Consider the following 21,784-nt stretch of genomic DNA (forward strand, 5'->3'; position numbering starts at 1 on the left):
TTTCCCCACTGTATTAGGCTTTGGTAACACACACAATACTTGCTTTTTGGATCAATTCATTGCATGTATTGACAATGAGAAGAATATAGAATATATCCAGCCCTTTCCTTACTGGTCAGCTGAAGCCATACACTAAAATAGTATCGACTGCTGCCCACTCCTCAATGACAGTTGTTTCCCTAAAAAAGTCAGGTTTGACCTTTCACAGATTGCATTAATTTGCAAGTCATTTTTTGGTTTTACGTCAATAATGCCCTCCCCCAACCCTTCTCAGTCAAGGTCAACAATGTGTGTGGGAAGAGTGCTACTGACTTCTAAAACTGAAAATGTTGCCAATAGTATTTCAAGAAAGTAGCTAAAATTTATCTTGTGTGAATCTGTGCTGTCCTGTTTTTCAATCTTACCCTGTTGCTGTTTAAAATACTGAATTTCCACGGTTATTTATACATCTTATATTATCTTATTTGTCACACTTAACCCAGACCAGATGAACAGAATTCAGTCGTGTCAGACTGAGATCAGAGCTATTCTTGGTCCATTGTCTTTGTAAATATCCCTAATAGCCCTGACTGTGGTTGTTAAAAGGTAGTCAACAGTGCAATTCAAACAAAAGTGGTACCCGTCTTTGGTTCCACTGAGAAGTAGGGTTCCCCTTGCAGGACGGAGTAGATGAGCTTGGCGTTGTTTCCGAACATGGGATCATCAGCATCTGTGGCTGTCACCCGGGCCACTGTGGTCCCTGTGGGGGTGGGGGGAACGGATCACACAGTCAGAGTTAGCTCAGGCAGCAGTTCCAGTCGACGGGGAAATAAAGTGATTATGCCACAGTCCCGCAGGGTCTGTCTGTCTGGCTCAGGGGGGGAGCAGTGCAAATGGAAGGAGGGAGGGGGTGAGGTTGAGGTAGGGTTAAAGGAGGGCTGTTGAAAATGGGGTTAGGGAGGGGCCTGTGGGGGGGGAGCATCGGTCTTGCACAGCTCTATAAGGCTGTGCAGGTGTGTGTGTGACAACCTCTTACGCCCTATAGCGACATCTCTCTCACTATCCACCTGCTACTCCTTTTCTCTCCATGTCGTTCTTTTCCCCCAGAAGCGCTCTCTCTTGCCTCCTTTAACACAGCCTTTCTTATTTTCAGACCAACCTTCCCCTCCCTCTTTCTCTTTCCGAAATCACATGCATTATGATTTATTACGGGTGAGATATTACCCCGCGAAAGCAGATTACGTATAAATTGAAATGGTAATGTTTTGGTATGAAAGGGCAGTGGTTATAATAACGTTATTTAAGAAATATATCCATAAAGGCATCCAAGATAGGGTTCAGAATGCAATACTTTTAACTTCCTGAATAGGGACAGATGACAGACATTCACATAACCTTTTTTCCTAAGATTTAAGTTAAGAAAATTCATTTTTAAAAGAATATCCTTATAAATAATAAAGCTGATAAGTTGTTTTATCTGCTTGATAGAAAATTATTTGCTTTTATTTGTAAAACTAAAAAAAAGAAAACGGTTGTTTGTATGAATAATATTCTAAACACATAACTCTTTGAAACATCAGACCAACCATGAAACATGTAATCATGCTATTAATAGGCCTATTCTAGTATCTCTGAGTTTTCTTTTAAAGAGACTGCTTTAAAGGATAGTTATACATATACAAAAATATTCTTATTCATTTTAAACAAAGAGATAAATGAGAAAATCAACAGCACTCTCACACCTCTGTGGTAAATACAAAGCTGGAGCTTGCTTTACTAACCGGTCGAGAAGCAGCTGTATACATACATAAGTAACTATAGTCACCTTGTAGCACCTCAAAAAAGGTTATATCTAACCCTAAGGTCCAAATTCAAACCAAGTCGTATATATGCTAATTCCTAATCAGTTTGTTTGTCAATTAAAAGCTTACCAATTAGACACATCTCAGGGATGCTGGACACATATGGTTCGTTCTGGAACTGAGGGACATTGTCGTTGATGTCCTGCACCGTGATGATGAACTCTGATTGGGGTTCCACTGGTTCATTGGACCTCCTGTTTATGGCCTGGGCCTGAAGGACATAGAAGGCCTTTTCCTCTCTGTCGAGCTTCTTCAGTGTCCGTATCTCACCAGAATACTCATCTATCTCAAACGCATCTCCGGCACCATCTCCTGATAATATGTACTTGATGGAAAACTCACCACGGTCATAGTCAGATTTGAGCTATAAAAAGAGGAGGGGGTATGATGAAAGCTTTTTTTAAAACATTTTTATAACGAGAAACATGCATTTACTAAAGGAAATAGCGTGTCAAGGACATGGAGGACATTCAATCTTTGGTGGTACCTGGCCAATAACGCGAGGAGTTGGATCTTCCTCTGGGACAAACAGCTGTTTCCAGATCCAGCCTCTCTTCAGGCGACGGTGCAGATGAGTGGACCCTTGGGCTATTTGTTGGGCTTCCAGACCCTGAGTACCTCTCGTATCGCTCAGCACCCCGCCAGGAATCATAGAAAAGACCGCTACCATGGCCAAAACACTCGGCATGCTCATTTTTACTGTCCATCCGTGCATTTCCTTCCACTGCATGGTTAATGGACAGAAGAGGTTTCACTGGTCCGGTGTTGCCAATACTTCATTCAACAGCACAGTATTTCATGATCCCGGCAGTGCTGTATCCCATCTCGTTATGATGTGGTTCATGTGCAGGCTCATATCTCTGAAATAAAAGTTAACAATTTAATTAACGGTTGCTTTGAGAAATGTCCAGCAGTGCGCAGAGATTGCAAAAGAGGAAATTGAAATCTTTAGCTCTGTAGAGTATAATCCAGATATCAAGTGTTCAAATTCACACCTGTATCAGTACATAATGACAAGTCTTCATTTAAAGGCTTTGTTTATCTATGAGAAATTAGAATTCAATATTAAGTCTATGAAAGGTAAATGTCACGTATCAATATATAGAGTTAACAAGCAACAAATGAAAAAGGTGATTGTATGTTATATTAGTCATAAAAACAAGTCTTACTGCTGTGATTGTTTTTGATAATATGTAATAATAATTACATACGTTAATATATCAATCTCATCTTATAAATGGTTGAAATAGTAAACGTTAGCTACATAAATGTTTGCCACTTCTTCCATTGCAAGTGACACTGTTGTAAACACAAACTGTATTTATACCTGAACTCAAATGTACCTGAACATTGTCAGGTATATTCTTTAAAAACATTAGTGCGTGCTAAAATAATCCACGTACAGTATATATAATCATCAGTGAAATTATGTAATTCCTCTGAGCCAGGGCTGTGGGGTTTAATTGCAAACCACTGTTTTAATTAAATGTTTTATTTTTAACTATAGAGTCATGTCAAAACCGTTTCATCAGAACAACTCAAATACATAGCAAATTCAAGCAAGAAAGTCTTAGTCAGAATCACATTTTACACAAGAAAAACAAACCCTTTGTCTGCAATTTTCTTTTCTTTTTTGTCTTGCATCCTGGAGGCAGCATGAGTGGCTGGAAACAGGCTGCTGTTTTGAATTCAAACAAGGCCCTGTATTGTTTTTCATTGGGGGGAGCAAGCCCTGTACATCATTCCTTAAACATGACACTGCGCTCTGCAGCTAACTAATGAAGACTTGTAATTAGATCAATGTCTCCCCAGACATGGAAAACAGAGACACATGGCTCCGACAAACTATGACTCGAATCGATGCATCAATTATAATCTGCATCAGGGTCAACAGTGTAAGGACAATGAAAGTCAGACAAGACAGCAAATTAGTCAGGGCAACAAGGAATACAATATCTTGCACTGATAAAGTTACCAGAGTTTAACTTCAACAAATTCATTAAACTCCTTTTATTTAGACTGACACTCAATTATTTTTCTTTTCTACAAGCAACAATAATCCTGTCACTGTCAAAGAGACAAAAATATGCCATCACAACTTTGCCATCTTTACGTTAGCAAGGTTACTGTCGTCGAGCAATTCCTTTCTCTAAGTAAGAGAAATTCATTTTTCCCGCTCTGCAGGTGTAGACTATCATTAGTTTAGTTTCAAACCCATCCTTTCTGACTTTTAACAGTTTGCTTTGAAAACTGACATCAATGATTTGAACATGCTATGAACCCTTGAATGAACCCTCTCTTGTCATGCAGCAACCCATACATCAGCAATCTGTGTGATCAGATGAAAAGGGCTAGGAATCACATCAGCCATTATTCTATAACATGTTAATATCATTTGTTGACACTGTGCGTAACCTATAGGGTCTCACTATGTGGAAGTTGTATTAAAAGTGATGCAAGGGAACAAATGCGCATGCATTTTAAGCATGGGTAGTATATAGAGTATATTGCAATGTTTTTTAAGCAGTAACAGTAGTTGCAGGCGTATTGCTTTTACAGCCCATAATGTTCATGTTTAATCTTGCAAAACTAAATTAGCTGTCAAGACCCATTTGTAATGAGTTTGTAAAATCAATTACTGATGCAGGCTTTTATAATGATATACAATTCCCCTACAGAATGCAAACAAGAGTACTTGTTTGTGCTTATGTATGTCTTTCTGGGCCGTATTCATATCTCTGAGCATTGTGGACTGACACTCCAATTAGTAACCAGTGAGTCGTGAGCTGTTATGGTCTTTCATAGGGCTGCCAAGTACGCGCCCAAACTGAACGCCTTGAGCCAAAACTAGACAACAGCCCTCGATGATGTTACTCGGAGCAACTGCTCATCTGCCAATATGACAAGGAGTCTGTTTAAAACCTCTTCAGCTTTTAAGGATGTGGCTTGAATAGTGCACAGGTCAACAGATGTTTAGGTGCCAATTTAACAAGATGGGCTTTGGTAGAAAAAATGATGAAATTCTGCAGAAAGAATGGCTATGCCAAGAAAAAGGGTGAGCTCACATGTCCAGGTCTGTCAATAGCATAGGGTTTAGGGAAATAGTAAACCATATATATACATATATATGTATATATATATATGTGACAGCTATATTGAAAGTTTTTGATAATATATGTGGTGAATATTAAATAGACACATTACAGCTTTTATAAATCCATCAGATTTCATTTTCAGGTGTATACGGAAGGAAACTAAAAATATGTTAAATCGCTGTTGAACTCTAAGGTCAATTTTCTCCTTTCAAAATAAATGTTCATTTGAACATGACATGCTGAGTGGCCTGCGGATGACAGCCATTCATTAGCTCAATAGGCCTTGCTCCCATTTCCAGCAGACCTCCTGTAGCCTGTATGTACAGTACGCCACTCCACCACATGACAGAATGACAATGAGCTTCAGTCTCACAATGTTAAGCACCAGATGTGCTGAGACGGCCACACATATTCCTATATGGTGATGTGTTCCAGCTAATAAAGTGTCGCTCTGTGTTTGAAATTGTTCCAGGATGCTGTTAAAGATGTCGAAACGCAGTAATAAAGAAGAAGAAGCCTCTACTTGACATTGTGGATGAAACATAAATATGCATCAAATGCACTCCCGACACTAACTGCTAAGTAATGCTAACTTTATGTGGGCAATAGGTGGGTAGTTTTTTACGCATTATGAGAAAGAAATTAAAATCTGTAAAGCTTAAACCGTGTCAGTGGATCTAAATATAGACTTTTCGCAATCTTGAAGACCCATTCATCTGTTAAGCCTCGCTTCTTTAAAAGCACACTCCCAAGACAATGTGTCCTTAATTGGTCATTTGGGAGCCTATCATGGGACCTGTTGTTTACTGTTCAGCTCCGTAAAACAATAACAGTGACGTGTAATTTATGGTTCGAAAATCAGGACCTAAAATGAGTTCAAAGACTGTGCTAGAGCAACGGGGGAAATGTCAAGCCATCATGTTCTCCGTGGTAAGTCATTTGTCTGATTTTATTATGTGCACAAGTGGAAATCATTATCGTTTAGCAAAGGGTCACGAATTTCCTCTGACATTTATCAGCAATGGGACTCCATCCTATTATTCATTTTTTTCGCCATCAAAAACAATTAACTGATGTTAAAAAAGACGGACATATTTAAACTACAGGCAATTGTCTATAAAGACTTAATTTTGGTGATAAAAAAAGACTTTTAGAATAAAAGGTTTTGAGGAATATCAGACGAGGACAACATATAGAGAGCAGACAATCATATGTACATGTATTTTTCGGAAGGAAGAACCAAACTGCAATGTCTAAATCTTTTCAGTCCTTATATCTATGGGCCTATGGTTGAGGATATATAGTGCAACATCATGTTGACAGTTCCCACACATTACATTGTTTGGCCAAGGTTTTCTACTTTATAAACTCACAATGTTCTTTAGTTACAAATGGGGTATTTGTTGGTTAATGTTTACCGCCCTTGGGTACGTTTACCAGTATTTTGGACAGACGGGGTATTTCAATGAAAGCATGTGAGAAATTGTCACCTTAAGGAAAGGTCACAGAAATTATTATTGAACCTCGCCAAATGTTGAATAATCTGGGTCAAATGTTTTCACTCAAAGGTGGAATGCACTAAAGGCGTGTATATTGTAGCTACGCAGCCAGTACATAGAGTTCAGTCAATGTAGGATAAATAAGCGGATAACTCATACAGAGGCCTCAAATAGTCAACTCTGGAAAATCACTTTGGTAAACTTCACTAAAAGGCTTCCAAGTTATTTCCTAACCACTTAAAACATCATCAAATATTTCAGAAGGTTACCACCAGCAAGCCAGAAGTAATCACAAGAAATATACTGATCTCCTGCTGTGACAAACACAAAGAATTCCCAGGACTCTTTCATGTAATATAGAATTCAGACTTCCTGCTGTTACTTTTATGTTTAAAGCCTTTTTTACTCTTGGAATTGCTAGAAACATCCTTTCATAGATAATATATTAAATTACATCTAAATATCTTCTGACAAAACATGATCTGTAACAAGATGTATAGCACGCACCACCTACACCCACCTGTTTGTGTGAGGCTGCTGTCCCCAGAGTTACTTGCCACCAATCGTTGTAAGGAGACCATCGCAGGGGTCTGAAGAAACACAATCTGCTTAACTAAATGCCCTGGTACTGGAAAGCGATTCAGTCACCACAATAGCAGAAGCGAATGCGCGTGGTTCTCACAATGCGTAATCCCCTGCGCTGAAGACCACCCCTCTTCTTCTTCTTCTTCTCTCCCCTTTTCTGCCCTTCTCAAACTTCCTGGGGAATAACAAACACAGGCTCTATTGTCTGGGAGCCTGCAGAACACTCAAAGCCTTCATCACCATGCAAATAGTCACAGCGCAGACTTACAAATGGATTTCTATCTATTCACCCTCTCGCCTTTTTCCTCCCCATTCTCCGTGAACAATCCAGCACTTATTAGAGGCGAGTTGGAGCATGGAGGGGATGGTAATGCATCCACTGTATGACCACTATTTCTGAGAGTGATAGGAGGGCCACAGTCTGTTTTTTGACATTCAAGCAGAGAGGGCATGCTGTTCCATGCCTCGTCCTGATATGGTCACATTTTTTAAATGACCTGTCATGACACAGAGTATGCAAAATCACTTGTGATGTTGTTTGTCCTCCACAGTCTCCCGGATGTTAACATGTACTTGTTATCAGGGCCATAGTGGTACATAAAGGATGAGTCAACTCTACTTCACCTCATTTACTCTAGGTGGACATATCACTCTTAAGCCATAAAGAAAAAACAATCATGAAACATAATCTAACTGACCGTTATTATAGATAGAGAATATTAAAACTGAAGGATGAGAATATGTTAAAGTCAAATCACATTAAGCGAAAAGTTTATTATTGAACATTAGGCTTTGACAGTACAGAACGATCATCCACACATTATATATAGTTTAAATTAGGGTTTTATTAAATCTAACTCATGACAGTTTTTTATTACTATATTTTTCTATCCGATACATGTTAATTTGTTCTATGTTTCTCTGTGTCAACTTTTACGTGTTGCATTGTACTTGTCTCCTCATTAACCCAAATATAAAACACATTCATTTGTCTTGTATTATTGCTATGACAGTGAGTTGATTACAAAGTGAGTTTAGAAGCTATGGAGCTAAAATTGTGCCAATTAAAACTATTAAACAGCAACAAGATAGATCAACTTGGATTTATCAACACTAAAATGACAGTTTCAAGACAGAGAATTAAAAAAGAAATAATATTCTTATTTTGTCAACGTGTGTTAATTGCTTGATTTGCATTCGTTGTTGTACCTTGAGTTTTTTTATAGAAAATTCACTCTTTGTTCCTTCATGTACAATGTTAGAATATATTATACTCATCTTAAACTGTTACATAAATGTATCCTTTTCAAATGTGATCCAGGATGACTAGCAAACTCGGTCAATAATATAAAAACAGACTTTCTGTTGGCTTGTAGCCTGTTCATTTACATTTTTGAAAGAGTGTTGTTATTCTCCTTTTCTTACCATTTGATTCATGAGTTGTGCTTGTAAAATCTAGACCTACGATGCAATCAAATTTGATTTAACTACCTTTTTTACCCAAATGCTGCTCATAATCATTCAGAAATATACATTACTGAGGCTAAAGCTGCACTCCAACATCCCTTTCAGTGTGTTTTCAAGCTATAGCACTCATAAGCACTGACTTTCATGTTGATACTATTCTAAACATTGCCTACATGACTTGTTGCTACACTATAGGATTTAAAAAACATAGCCCAACCACTCATTTCAGCCCAATAAAAGAGCGATGACCAATACACCCAAAATATGGGTTCATCCATAAAGATCTATCTATCGAAAGCTTCTTTTACACGCAAAGTAAGAATACATGCACACAGAGTAAAATACAGCCAATTAACCATCAACAAAAAAGCCTATACATACTGCTATTAATAGATTCTTCCCTCAGTATTGACTATTTACTTCTTGATGATAGTGTAACTCCTTGTAACTAGACTTGACTCGAAAAAAGTTTGGAGTGGGTGGATTCAACACTATTATCTACGTGGAATTTGCTATAAAATCAATATAAATGTGGCCCTTCAAGTCCCAGCACCTAATTATTTTCTAATGTAAGTAAATAGATAATTTAGCTGATGACTTTATGTTCTTTAATATGACATATCATTATGCCATGCAAAAGGCTGTCCAACCTTGTTGAAATGAGGTTAAATTGTTATAACAACAATGTTAGAAAAGCGTTTACATCCATGTTGCCCTTTGCTACAGACATGCTGGTAATTTTGGTCATTCCAATTACCACAGGTTACGTTTTTTTATTTCTTGAGTCATTTTTGATTTGACAACCAAATAACCTTTCGATTAAACTACCCAAAGAGCCTTCATGACATGCTTCTCATACACATGGTAACCTCCAGAGGGCTAATTACAATACTAATAGATTCATTCATTATAATGATTTAACAGGGGCAACCTAGCATTGTAGGGGAGTAAAAGTCTCCAAAGCGGCCGCGCCAGCCTTTCCTCAGGGCTTTGTGACAGGGTGGAATTTGTTATTTCCGAAGTTGAGATTAGTTCTCCCTGTGAACTCTTCTGCTCCCATTCTGATTCCATATCAAACAGAGAAATGTCAGGACCTGCTCTGTGACATTTAAAACCACCAGTGTAGACCTTGTCTAATTGAACCTCCCTCATTATAATGATGGAGTGTGGAGCGACCACTGCAAAAGAACGTCAGAGATGAAAGCTACGGTTTTGGTCCCAGCAAGGATTATTTACATTCCCGCTGTCTTCCTCTCTCGGAACGAAGAGGTGATTCCAACTATCTCTCAGTCTCGGGTGACATTTCAGGCCTGTCAAATAATGGGCACAGAGTAATGGTCAGCATATTTGCAACAAGATAAAGGTGAGTCTGGTCAAATCAGCATTCACAGGGATGTCATGTTGTATAAATAATATAGGTTGTAATGATGATATACTGCATGCTTATATGCAGTATTTTTCACTATCAGCAAAGACATCATTCTCCTCACAGGAGGCACACAGAGAAGATAATGTTGCTCTGACATTAAACTGATGTTTTCACACAGGCGTACAATGTTGTTTCCCCCAGTTCCTTCCCCTATTGTGCTCCCCTGATTAATGTATTTTTAAATATCTCTCTGACAAACAAAGTTATTGCCTAATCCAACAGTACACCAACGTCAATATGAAGTTCACAAGTTCAAGCTCACAAGAGATGAAGCACTGAACTGTTCAGGCTCTGTCATGTTGTGCCCTTCACGGCTTACATTTATATTGTCGCATCGTCTCGCTGTAATTGGAAGAGGAATAAAGCGTCATTGGCATTCTTCTCAGTCCACTGTGGTGAATTTGATGAGAATGTCACATTAAAAATGCATGTTCCTCATACGTTCTTTGGCCTTTGTCTTCAGCCATGGGAAACAGGGGACACTTATGACAAATAAGGAAAGAGCTGACGCTGCCTGAGGTGGATCTCTCTATTCGACAGGAAACATCAGCGTCTCCTCACAGGTTCTGCCCCCTCCTCACGAGACACATGTGCATGTGTCAACGCTTGGGCTGATGGAGGGGGAAATAAATTGGGTCACAATATAAAAGTAGCATTGATTTCTAGATATACGGAGAAAATAAATCTACATAATCAGCTGCTAAATTACTCTCTGGTCAGATTCTTTGTAAATACTCAAGAAAGCGGCATACATCAATTTGTATCTATATTCTCTATTTTGGAATAACTTGGCATTGGCATTGTAAGACACTCAAGTGCATTTGATTATCTGTGTACATATATATGTATGTATATATATATATATATATATATATATATATATATATTTGGAATTACGTTACAAACTTATAAACAAAGCATGTAGCCTAAATATGGGCCACAGAACAGTTTTAGAAGTGTTCAAATAAGCACTGCAATAGCCAGCAATGACAATGAAAAACAACATTGACATTATATAATACTTGTTTCTGGTTGGCTGGCAATCAGTGCAGTTAAGAGCCAGTTAAAAATAGATATAGACACACGTTGCAGCTTTTTACATTCTTCCTGGTGCAAATTCAATTTTGTTTTGTTTTGTTGTTCGTCAAGTTTTTATTGTGTTATATTGTTACTACATTTAGTTTCAAAAATCAATAATCCTTGAATGCTTGAAACACTGTTCAATTAATGAAAAGTCAAAGGCCCAAGCAGCTTCAAACAAAAGACTTTAACTACGACTACAAAGGTGCAACAAAACGCTTTTCTGATTCGTATGTCTTCCACATAGTAACAGGAAAAGATCGGTTTTGGAGCCATCGGCCATGCCTGAGGCAAAGCATTTTCTCAGGAATAGGTTTAAATAATGTGTAGCCCTTACATAAACGTATAAGATCATTACATAAAACTATAGAATTGTGCAATTATCCAGGAGACTACTATTATTATATGATGAGTAATATCGAGGAAGTCATTGAGAGCAGAAAATGAAATGGGAATTCTGATTTGGGGAAAATACGTCTGTACCCGGCGGCCACCTATTTCCACAACTTATCACAGTAAGATGAAAATAACTACATATCAGCAACATGGATGCCATATGCTACCATGCAGTTAATGCTATACTTTAAACCATAATCATTGGTTGTGATTACAGAACAGTTTGTAATCACTTAAAATACATACTATTCTACAATATTTCCTTGGAAATTGGATATATATGTGCTTCAGAGAGACTGAACCCTTTTTCAAAACTTCCATACAAAGCAGAATACAACCTGAGTGTGTTATCGTCATAAATGTCCTGAAGTTATTTAGAATAAAGAAAGTGTGTTTCAAAACTAAGGTGTCGCTTATGCAGTAGTCCACATGGTGTTAAAAAGTAAAAATACCTACATTAGACACTATGGTGAGAAAGTCATATCAGTGTTTTTTTATTTTATGTCAGCGAAGTTTCATCTTCTTAGAGGGAGAACTGACAGCATTTCTCAAAGGAGTCACTCAAGGAAGGAGCAGACTTCTCTCTGTTCTCGGGGGAAATATAGTTTTGAGTAGAACGTGCGGTATCCATCATGCTGATGAAATGCATAATTAATTCTCATCATTCCTATAATCCTCCTCTAGACTTGACCGCAGAGGTGAGCATTACAAGCCGGGGCCTTTTGTCGGCAGGCTGGATTGATATCTATTGTAGTTTTATAACACAGTGGCAAAGAAATGCAGCTGATATATCGGCAAGGTTACAAAGTATTTACACAAATAAGTTGAAAACAATCGATCCAGTGCAGCACACTGTCATACCCTTAGGGATGTGGTTCCCCTGGAAGAATGCACAATCCCCCTGGCCCGGGTTCATTTAAGACGCAGATTGTGTCTGATTGATCAATGAGAACCACTGCTGAGCCATCAATCTAACAGGAGTGGAATAGGAAAAAGGGAACATTAACATGTATAAGCTGCCGCGTCCCGACAATGTCCTCTACCTTGAGTTGGTGGGAAAGCAGCCACCTCTGGGGGCATGAACAAAAGTGTTGAGTCTAAGACCTGCGACAAGCGCTCGTTATATAAGGACAAGAGGGATGATGTCAACATCTCAGCTCCTTTGTCATCTTATGTCTGTCCCAGCAGAGGCTCCTTATCTCTCTTACCAAAAAAATAATCTGTTGCTACTCCTGCACAGCATTTAAAACACAAGTTACACATCTTAACAATTTCAAAAAATTGAATATCACCTTCAAATACCCTCCAAGTAATCATCACGGTGAGCCGCTAATGAAAGCATAACATTGCTGGCACCTTTCAGGCCACCTCCGTGCTGCAGTATTTAAGACAAACAGGTGATTAATGAGTGATTTGTGCTGGTATTGCTGGTCGACAGCTGTTCCATATTCCAGCAATGATTGGGCGGAGCAGTTAAGAGCTGTTCTTCAAGGTCTTTCTATGAGAGTGTGTTGCTTCTGAGATCCATTACCAGGAAAATGGCTAACATGTTGTGCTAGAGGATTTGACTGAAATCGCAGACTAACGTTCTGCATACAAAAACGATTGTATTATGCCGACTAAATTAGCAATTAAGTATGCAAATTCAAGCTATACTGTACATCTTCTGTGTATCACATTACTAAAAGGACGTCACCCGGCCAAGGTGCAGTTGAATGAAAATGGTTTGTCCCAAATGTAAATGTACATTACCCCTTTCACCGCATAATAATTACGATAGCAATACATTTCCCTTATACTATAGGCTACATTTTATTTTTGAGTTTGTGTTTTTCCTCTTAATTGTATCTGTAGGTCAATGGCCTCCTTTTCATATTATTGTATCCAATGGTTAATTATTTTATACATTTGCCTTGCAGACCACCATTTGAGGATATGAAGTAGGAAAGTGCATTTTGTGGAACTTGAGAGTCCACTTAGCTTGCATCTCATCCTCTGAAATGTCCCTTTCACATTCAGGCATTTCTTGCACATGCAAAATCCACATATGCATTCTGAATGCACTGTGCAATACAGTTATTTTCATCCTCTTTTAGGCTGGGAAATATATAACTTTACACTTCCAAAAGCAGTTATAAACATTTGTGTAAGCTTTGAATTTCTGTGTGGGCGTTTCCTTAGTAGCAGACTGACATCTGAGACCTGGTGTTGCTAAGAGATGATATTAACTACTACCAGGGCTCAAAAGCAACAGTTTTCAGGTAGCCATTGGCAACCATTTTGAGAAATATTTTTAGTTTTTTTTAGGTGAAGCTTTTGTTCTTTTTTTGTCATGTTTTCATTAAGTATCTCATGTATGACTAAGAGGTTTCGTAATTGCTCAATATATGAGGGTGTTAAAACAGCAACCATATTTCCAATCTAACTACTTTCAAAAGTAATCTTAAACCCTCAGGACAACTAATATATGTACCATTTATAAAATAGTTTTCCTTTAATTATTTCGTCAGTTACTCTTCACATACTGCTGGTTTTGTAAAGACATTTTTTGTCATTTAGCATTAAAGATGATGCATAATGATCTCTGTCTACATTGCACTCAGAGAGCTCAAGCTAATGAGGTGGAATAGCATAATTTGCTGTCATAGCCACATAACCCACATTACTTTTCCTGGTATTTCCATGCTATGTTGGTCATACTAAACTAAGGAAGTCTAGCTAGCATTAGCAATCCTTCTTTTCATGGGTTCAGTTGTTGTGTCATAGCAACTGGTTGTCATGTAACCTAAGCTGTATAGTACCCCATGATTTAATCATGACATAGAGAAGTGTACCTAATAAACCCTGAGCCTGTTTTTCAGGTTTCAGGCTCGAAAATGACATTCCCAGAACAAATGACCATATCTTCCCTTCTAAAAGGGTTAAATTAATAATCTTTTTTCTCAAAGTAATTATAAACCTGTCAGTTGGATGTAGAAGAGTCAGATTCAATATAGATGTTTTTTATTTTAAAGAAAATTCAGATTGAACATGGTAAAAAACTGTAAAGTATAGTGTCCGTCCAAAACATATTTTGTACTTATAGTGAAAACTAACCTTGGATGATGGGTTAGTAGACTAAAAGCTTGAGGAATCCAAAGTACAACATATAATAAGTACCCTGTATCAAGATTGATGCAAAACAAGTGATATTTGACCTTTTTAGACAGATTTAGCAAAAAAAACCTCTTCTGGGGCCATTTGGGTGGATTTTTTTTTTTTTCTTCCCTGATATGAACCTGTCATTGTTTATTATTTTGATTAATGGACTTATGGCTAGCACGTAAAGAGCTGCACTTAGAGGGCACCCCTGCTTAACCCCTCTCTCAACATGAAATGCATTTGTCAACACACCGTTTACATTTACACAGACACAAGATTTAAAATACAGACACTTAATCATGTTTATGAAGGCTTCAGGAAATCCGTAGGCCTTCATCACCGACCATAAGTAACCTCTGGATAAATAGTCGAAGGCTTTTTTTTTTATCAAGTCCAATAATAAAAAAAAATTTTTCTTCTTTTGGCTTATTTATAATTTCTCTTAAAATTGATAAGTTGTCCCACATAAGGCGACCTTTTATAGCACATGTTTGCTCCTTATCTATTATTTTATCTAATATATCTGTTAATCTATTAATTATTATTTTTGCTAGTATCTTATAATCAGTATTCATTATAGCTAAATGTCTGTAATTATCTATATCAGTTTCATCGTTTTTTTTATATAGTAGAGTCAAGACACCTTCATAAAATGAGTCCCCCATACAACCACTGCTGAGACCTTCATTAAACATAGAGGTCAGTAAGTTCAAAACATCATCAGATAATATTTGGGTGGATTTTTCATATCTCTGGCATCCCTTGCTGGATTTTGACATGTGACATCTCTTTCTAACCGTCAGAGCCAATGGAATCGAGGGGAACTCCCACATAGTCCTTATTTGGTCATGTTCGTGTGTTAGACTGCCGCATAGCCTAGACCGGAAGCAGCAGCCACTCTGGTGGCTACCATTAGCAGCTAACTTTTGTACTCCGATTTTTACATACAAATGGAATTATGGATTATCAATAAGACAAATTATTGCCCAGAAACTTTATCAACCTATGGATTAACCGATTCAGCCGCGTTTTTTCTCGTTTTAATGCTATTGAACACGTCTTTTGATCAGATTAACAGCTACGGTGAGACGATCTCCCTAGAAGCTACGTAAAGGTACTTGTTGTGATGTCTGTCTTTGCTTCCCCTGTCGCAAGTTCGTATCAGTCATTGATGATACTATATACCTAAATAATCTGTGAAACCTCAGCTTTAATCGGATATCTTGTATGTGCAGCTACGATAAGTAATAAGGGTACTTTTATCTTGAGTTCTGTGCCAATGTCCGTTTTCGCTAAGGGGTCATTTAGATGCTTCTTATGAGACTTGGTTTTGTTTTGGTAAAAATGGTTTATATCGTCAGTTAGCTGAGATTATTTCCGTTAATCTGGTATAACACATTAATAGGTTCTTAAATATTAAGATCCCCTGAGACACAGTGTCGTGAAAAAAAAAAAACAGGGTCCCCGCCGGCGGGGACCTTGGGGCTTAACAGGCTAATGATGGTGTGAAGTGCTGCAATAACAGATACTATACTAGCAATTCAGTTCCAAGCTTTGGTCAGGGTTATCCTTACTGGGTCCAATCAAAACTAACATTGTTAAAGATTGCTAACTGCTAGCTTCGCAGTTTGAATTGCAAAATAACGAAGGGAGGCAGATGTATTGAATGCAGGTTGAGTGGTCAAAGAGGGTTCAGCTACTGTGAATATATGTCTGAAGTGTGTCTGCAATTTACGCGGCACAGGTATAACATCATTAGGCTATAAGCTGCTTTTTCCCTGGGAAACATATATTTGACCAAGGGAAAAAAATAGAGAACATAAACCATTTCAAAGGTCGCCTTATTGTGCCATATTAAACTATTATTGATCTGGGAGAACATAGGACCATGTGGTACAGTACATGCTGGTTAACTGAGTGTTTGTCCATTAGAATTAAGTTTTTAACTATTTCTAGTGGCGACACACAGAGACCACCACTGCAGCCAAATGCATATCTTTGCTATTCGATTTTAAAGGGGCCCTATTACACTCATTTTAATTTTTAATGTTTACACACTTTAATGTTCAAACAGGTCTTTATTTTTCCCATACTGCCTGTGCTGCAGCACCTATTTTCTCCCTTTGCCTTAAATGAGAGCCCAGGTATCAAATACAATGTGTTGAAACTCGAGCCAAGAGAAGAGCAAGTGTTACATAGTGATGTCACCATGTCATGGGAGTAAACAAAGGAGCGCAATCAAGTCATTTCAGGCAGGGGGGCAGTGTGTGGCAGAGAAAAGTCCCTCTGGAGGAAACTTTGGGATGCAGACCATTTACATGCACACAAACATGTTGGTCACACTACAGAAAAGGGAAAACCCACAAATATGGCCCCTTTCAGAACATGTTTTGAAGTAAACAAGCAAATAACATTATTAAGCCCAACCCAGGTACAGAGGGAAGGACGTTTGCATTTATAAACCACGTATTACAGTCTCACACAGGTCATCTGAGGAAATTGGAAGTGAAAGTACTTGCCAAAGGGCATCTTGACACAAGCTGACAAGTGGCGAGGACAGCACGTCTTGTTAACTTTTGCCACCCTAATTTTTGCAACCAATTTTAGAGTTGATATTCCAGTGACTTTTAACCTTCCTGTCTTACAGCATTTAGGCAACACACTGTTCATCAAGCATGATTAGCACAACATGTGGATGGATGTTAGTGCATGGAGAAGTTGATTGCCCTGGCTGGTCTATAATAAATGAGTTTACAAATGATTACAGATTCTGACATTATTTTATAAGCTGCACAAATAACTAAGTGTGATCAAATGTCAGTTATGGGGATATACAGTATGAGCTTAATATTGACATTCAGATAGCAGCAGAGTCAGTCCTCCTCACAGTAGCCAGTCACAGTAATACTCGTGGTATTATTCGTTCAGTCCCCCCAGTTATGTGTTGGTGCAGTAGCTAATCTCTGCCCCAAGGCACTTCAGCAGTAATGCACCTGTTAAAAAAATCCCCATCCATGTCATTTTGAATTGTAAAAAGATTAGCTAATATTGTATTATAGTTTTGGGGGATTTATGGATTTTGTGCATTTCTCTCTGGCTAGAAGGCTGCACTGTCGCTCCCAGGTTTTTTGTTAGTTTTTTTAAAGAAGATGGTGAGCCTCCCAAAGGTTTTATTCTCTGTCTTACTACACCTGTGACATGGACTCCAGATAAAATGGCCAGATCAAGCTTCACTTTAGTATATCTTAAAACAAACACAAAACAATCATGACTGAATGAACTCATTCCCATTAAAGTTATAAATGAATTGCTTTGCTCCAGGATTTGTCTTTGTATGGTACTTTTTCTGTTACATGGGACCATATTTTCCCAATAAACATCATGCTGTTTTAAATACATATATTGTTCTAATGATCGAGACCATAACCTCAAAACCAAACATTATACTGAGATTTTATGATTTTTCTATGATTTTCTCATAGACCTTTATTCAATCTCACCCCTATTTGCAAGTCGCCCCCTGTTGGCAATTTAAAAGAATGCAGGTGTAAGGCGCACTTGCATTGGCTTCACTTTTGAGACCCAAATGTATTTCCAATTGATCCCCCAAATGATATGCACAAAAATATATTCTGTAATATAAAGTTATTAGATCATATTTAATAATTTCCTTCACATTATTGCATTCAACCATTTGACATTCCGTCTCCGTTTAAGAGCTCTCATTTTCCTGGACCATGACAATACTGCCAGTCCTTACCCTGAATGTCAGTCTGAACAATTGATACGATAAACTCAATTGAAAGTTTCAATCTCCCCCCGCTGATAAGAGCAGAGGGAGTCTGCGAGGGGGAAGGAGGAGGGGGACTTTCTTTTCTTGATGGCCTAGCGTCAGTAACAGCAGAATCTCCATTAGACAGGCGAGGAAAACAACATTTTGAATCACATCGGCTATAGTTTGCCTCAATACATTTGCCAAAGCAAAATGTTTTCAGTTTTTAGAGAATTAAGGAGAATGGTGGCCTTTGTGAGTTATTGTGTTATTATAAAGGCTGCGTGATGTTTTGGGTGCACTTCGAAAAGGTGCTAAAAAAAAAGAAGGTAGATTCTTAGGATAAGGGAACTCCCCACTGATCATTAATAGATAATGATATGTTTGTGGGGAAAAAAGTATTCAAAAATAGGGGGCACTTCACCAAATGTATATTTAGAAATCACTCAGCCTAAGAAAACAGTTTGATACTCACTCTGGTAATTTACCTTGGGCTTGGAGAGTAGACATTTATATCAGGAAGCCTGCAATACAAACGATGTCATGATGTGGATCCTATTGATTTGTGTATTATTGTGGAGCTTGGTCGGTTCCAAGGACAAACATTTTCATCCGTCTCTCACAAGTCCACAGCCTTTATAAAATGCAATGCTTAACCCTAATGCTCTCAAGTATACTTACAAGGTAAAATACAAATACTTTATTCAAAGCACAAGTCAAAAATCTGAAGTCTTCCTTTAGTACAGAAGAGTAAAATACATTGAAGTATCATAGAAGGCTCTTTTATATGACTTCAAACATTGCATTACCAAAGGTGTGTGGACACCAGAACATCCTGTTTAACATTTCTCTCCAAAGCCATGGAGTCTGCCTGCACCAAGGCTTTCCATAAGATTTTGGAAAGTAGCGGCAGGGAATTACTCACATTTCGAGCATTAGTGAGGTTAGCCCGTGCTGTTGGAGATAAAGCCCAGCTCAATATCGGGTTTCCAGTTCATACTAAAGGTGTCGGATGGTGTTGAGGTCAGGGCCGGGTACAGGAAGGTCAACTTCATACACACTAAACTGAGAAACTATGTATTTATTTATCTGGATGTGTACACAAAGTGTAAATAGTTAATCAAACTGTGGATAGCAAGCATTAAGGTGTGGTTCATTGCAACTTATGTGTAATGCTCTCGCACAAAAGCAGTGGCAGTTCTAAACTAATTTGACTAAGGGTGACTAATCACTTAATGAGAGGGGCCCATTGAATGCAGGAAGAAGGATATTTAAAAAAAAATTCAGCAGTTTGTTAGTGACATAGTTTGTGTCACTGACTTTGTTAATATTTTAGTTTTAGTTTTTACATTGGCCCAAGAATACAGAACATTAAAATAAGTTTGGGGTAATAAATACATTATTTATGCAGCCAAACTTTGTTTTTATGTTATTTCTTAATATTTGTTTCAGTAACTTAGTTTACACTAAATTACATTACTGAAAAAAGCACAGTAACTTAGTATTTAAAAGGAATTGCATTATCATAGATTTATTCTTTTGGAGGGGCCCACAGGGGGGTCCAAGTTCCGTGTTACAGGGGCACTGGTCCCTGTTGGCCCCCCCTTAGAACCTCCCATGCACAAAAGTACACAAAGCTTTTAATAGAGTCAAAATGACATACTGTAGAATTAATATTTAAAAATGTAAGAAGTACATTTGGAAAACACAGTCAATGGAGATTTCAATGGTTCCATGTAGGTCAAAAGTAATGAGCCAATCCTGTTGCAACACAACACATGAAAAGACACCGCTGGTGGGGAGTACATTACCACACTGCTTCTGTCACTGTGTCCATCAGCGTATCGATTCAGAGTCCTTATCAAGCAGTGTATCTGAAGCTAACAGGGTGGTGGGGATTGACTTTGCAAATCTCTACCTCTTCTCACTTTCCGTTTGATCTGGCCTCTTTGGTCTGCGTTTCATAATCAGCAAAGTTGAACATCTCACTCGCTCATCTCGACATCTTACGACTGAAGACGAAATAGTCTGTATGGGTTCACCAAGTGCCACTTCAAATGTATATCACCTTATTCTGTCAATCTAATGATGTACAGTATATGTAAAGAGAGCGTCTTTAGTGAAGTTTCAAAGCATTTACTAATTTAAATAAACTCATTAGCATATTCAGTCCCACAGATTGTTGGCTTTTACGTTTGTTTAATGTTTTATTGATGCACCTTGTGTAACTATTGCATCATAGATTACAAAGAATAAAAGTGCAGGAACATCAGTATCATCAGAATAAATTGAATAATTGCAATAGTTGCAGTGCCTCTGATTATTTCATGATGAAAAGAGACAGAAGCATACGTCATGTCTCACTTCCTCACAGCAATTCAAAGATGACACGGAGCTGTAACAAAAACTGACAGATCCTATTGAGAACAGCACTAACATCCTTCAAGTGGAAGCCTAAACTCAAGCAAAATGCCATCAGGATGAAGGCCTACCAACTGTACGCTCAGAAATAAATGTTCAGCCACAAGATGTAAAATGCAAAAAAGAATTGCTTTGCAAAACATAAAAACTTTTTTTTATTAAAGTGACATTTATTTATGGTTTCTTCATTAAGCTCTTACAGTATAAGGCAAACACATATATTGTTGATTTGATTATTTTTTACATTAGTTTGTGATGTAGGTTTCATTAAGAGAGCAAAGATGCTTGTGTATCCGAGGTTAGAGTAAAATTAGCAACTCTGTCGTCCAATTTTTTATTTATTTAGGGAAAAGAACACTCCGGCTACTGCCAAGCTTGTGGGTTATTCTTCATCTTCATATCCTTCTCTTTTGTATGTGATTAAACATTTACAATATGAATAGAATTATATATCAAAGCACAATGTTGCTTCTTGTTTGTCTTTCTGTAAGCTAGTTGCATATCAATTTTAGATACATTTGAATTTATGCAAACACCTCTAAGGGAAATAATATACAATGCTGTTGCTTTATGTTGACTTTTGCCAAGGAAATGCAGCTCTCTTGCCCAATATCATGAATACAGTCAGGAAGTGCATTTTTAATGCCCTTTTATAGGGTTTTCAGTTTAAAGCTAATTGGTTGGAAACATTTAGTGGGTTATGTCAGTGTTTGAATAGGCTAGATAGATAACCGCTAATAAAGCCATAGTTATAAACTGGAGAGCAATTGTTTCAGAGGATGTATGATTCATAGCTAAAATCACTGATGGTAGGTCCATCTTTTTATGAATTTGCACAATACATTTGTACTAATAAAGAACAGAAAGCACAATGTAAAGCAGGCCAAACTTTGCAATATGCAGTTGGACTGTGAAAATGCTAAATTGTGGACAAATTGTAACTTTACTGAATATGTGATGTGCTGAAATAGATAGCTTGAAAGTCACAGTAACAACACTATCAATATATTAATTCAAATTAAAATGGTGTTAAAACTGTGGAAATTGTTCTTAGCCAC

General features: G+C 37.8%; 1 protein-coding gene across 1 annotated transcript in view; it reads right to left on the reverse strand.

Moving 5' to 3' along the window:
- The window catches only part of cdh19 (cadherin 19, type 2), a 20,349-nt gene extending 13,207 nt beyond the window's left edge, over nucleotides 1-7,142 (reverse strand). Inside the window, exons 1-4 of the mRNA XM_079661257.1 lie at nucleotides 6,956-7,142; nucleotides 2,329-2,701; nucleotides 1,911-2,205; nucleotides 620-739 (exon numbers count right to left, since the gene is read on the reverse strand). Coding sequence (XP_079517383.1) covers nucleotides 620-739; nucleotides 1,911-2,205; nucleotides 2,329-2,571 — 658 coding nt within the window. The 5' untranslated portion in view covers nucleotides 2,572-2,701; nucleotides 6,956-7,142. The remainder of the gene's footprint in view (nucleotides 1-619; nucleotides 740-1,910; nucleotides 2,206-2,328; nucleotides 2,702-6,955) is intronic.
- Between the last annotated feature and the right edge of the window lie 14,642 nt (nucleotides 7,143-21,784).

The sequence above is a fragment of the Notothenia rossii genome (assembly GCF_949606895.1).
Source record: "Notothenia rossii genome assembly, chromosome: 12".
NCBI lineage: Eukaryota > Metazoa > Chordata > Actinopteri > Perciformes > Nototheniidae > Notothenia > Notothenia rossii.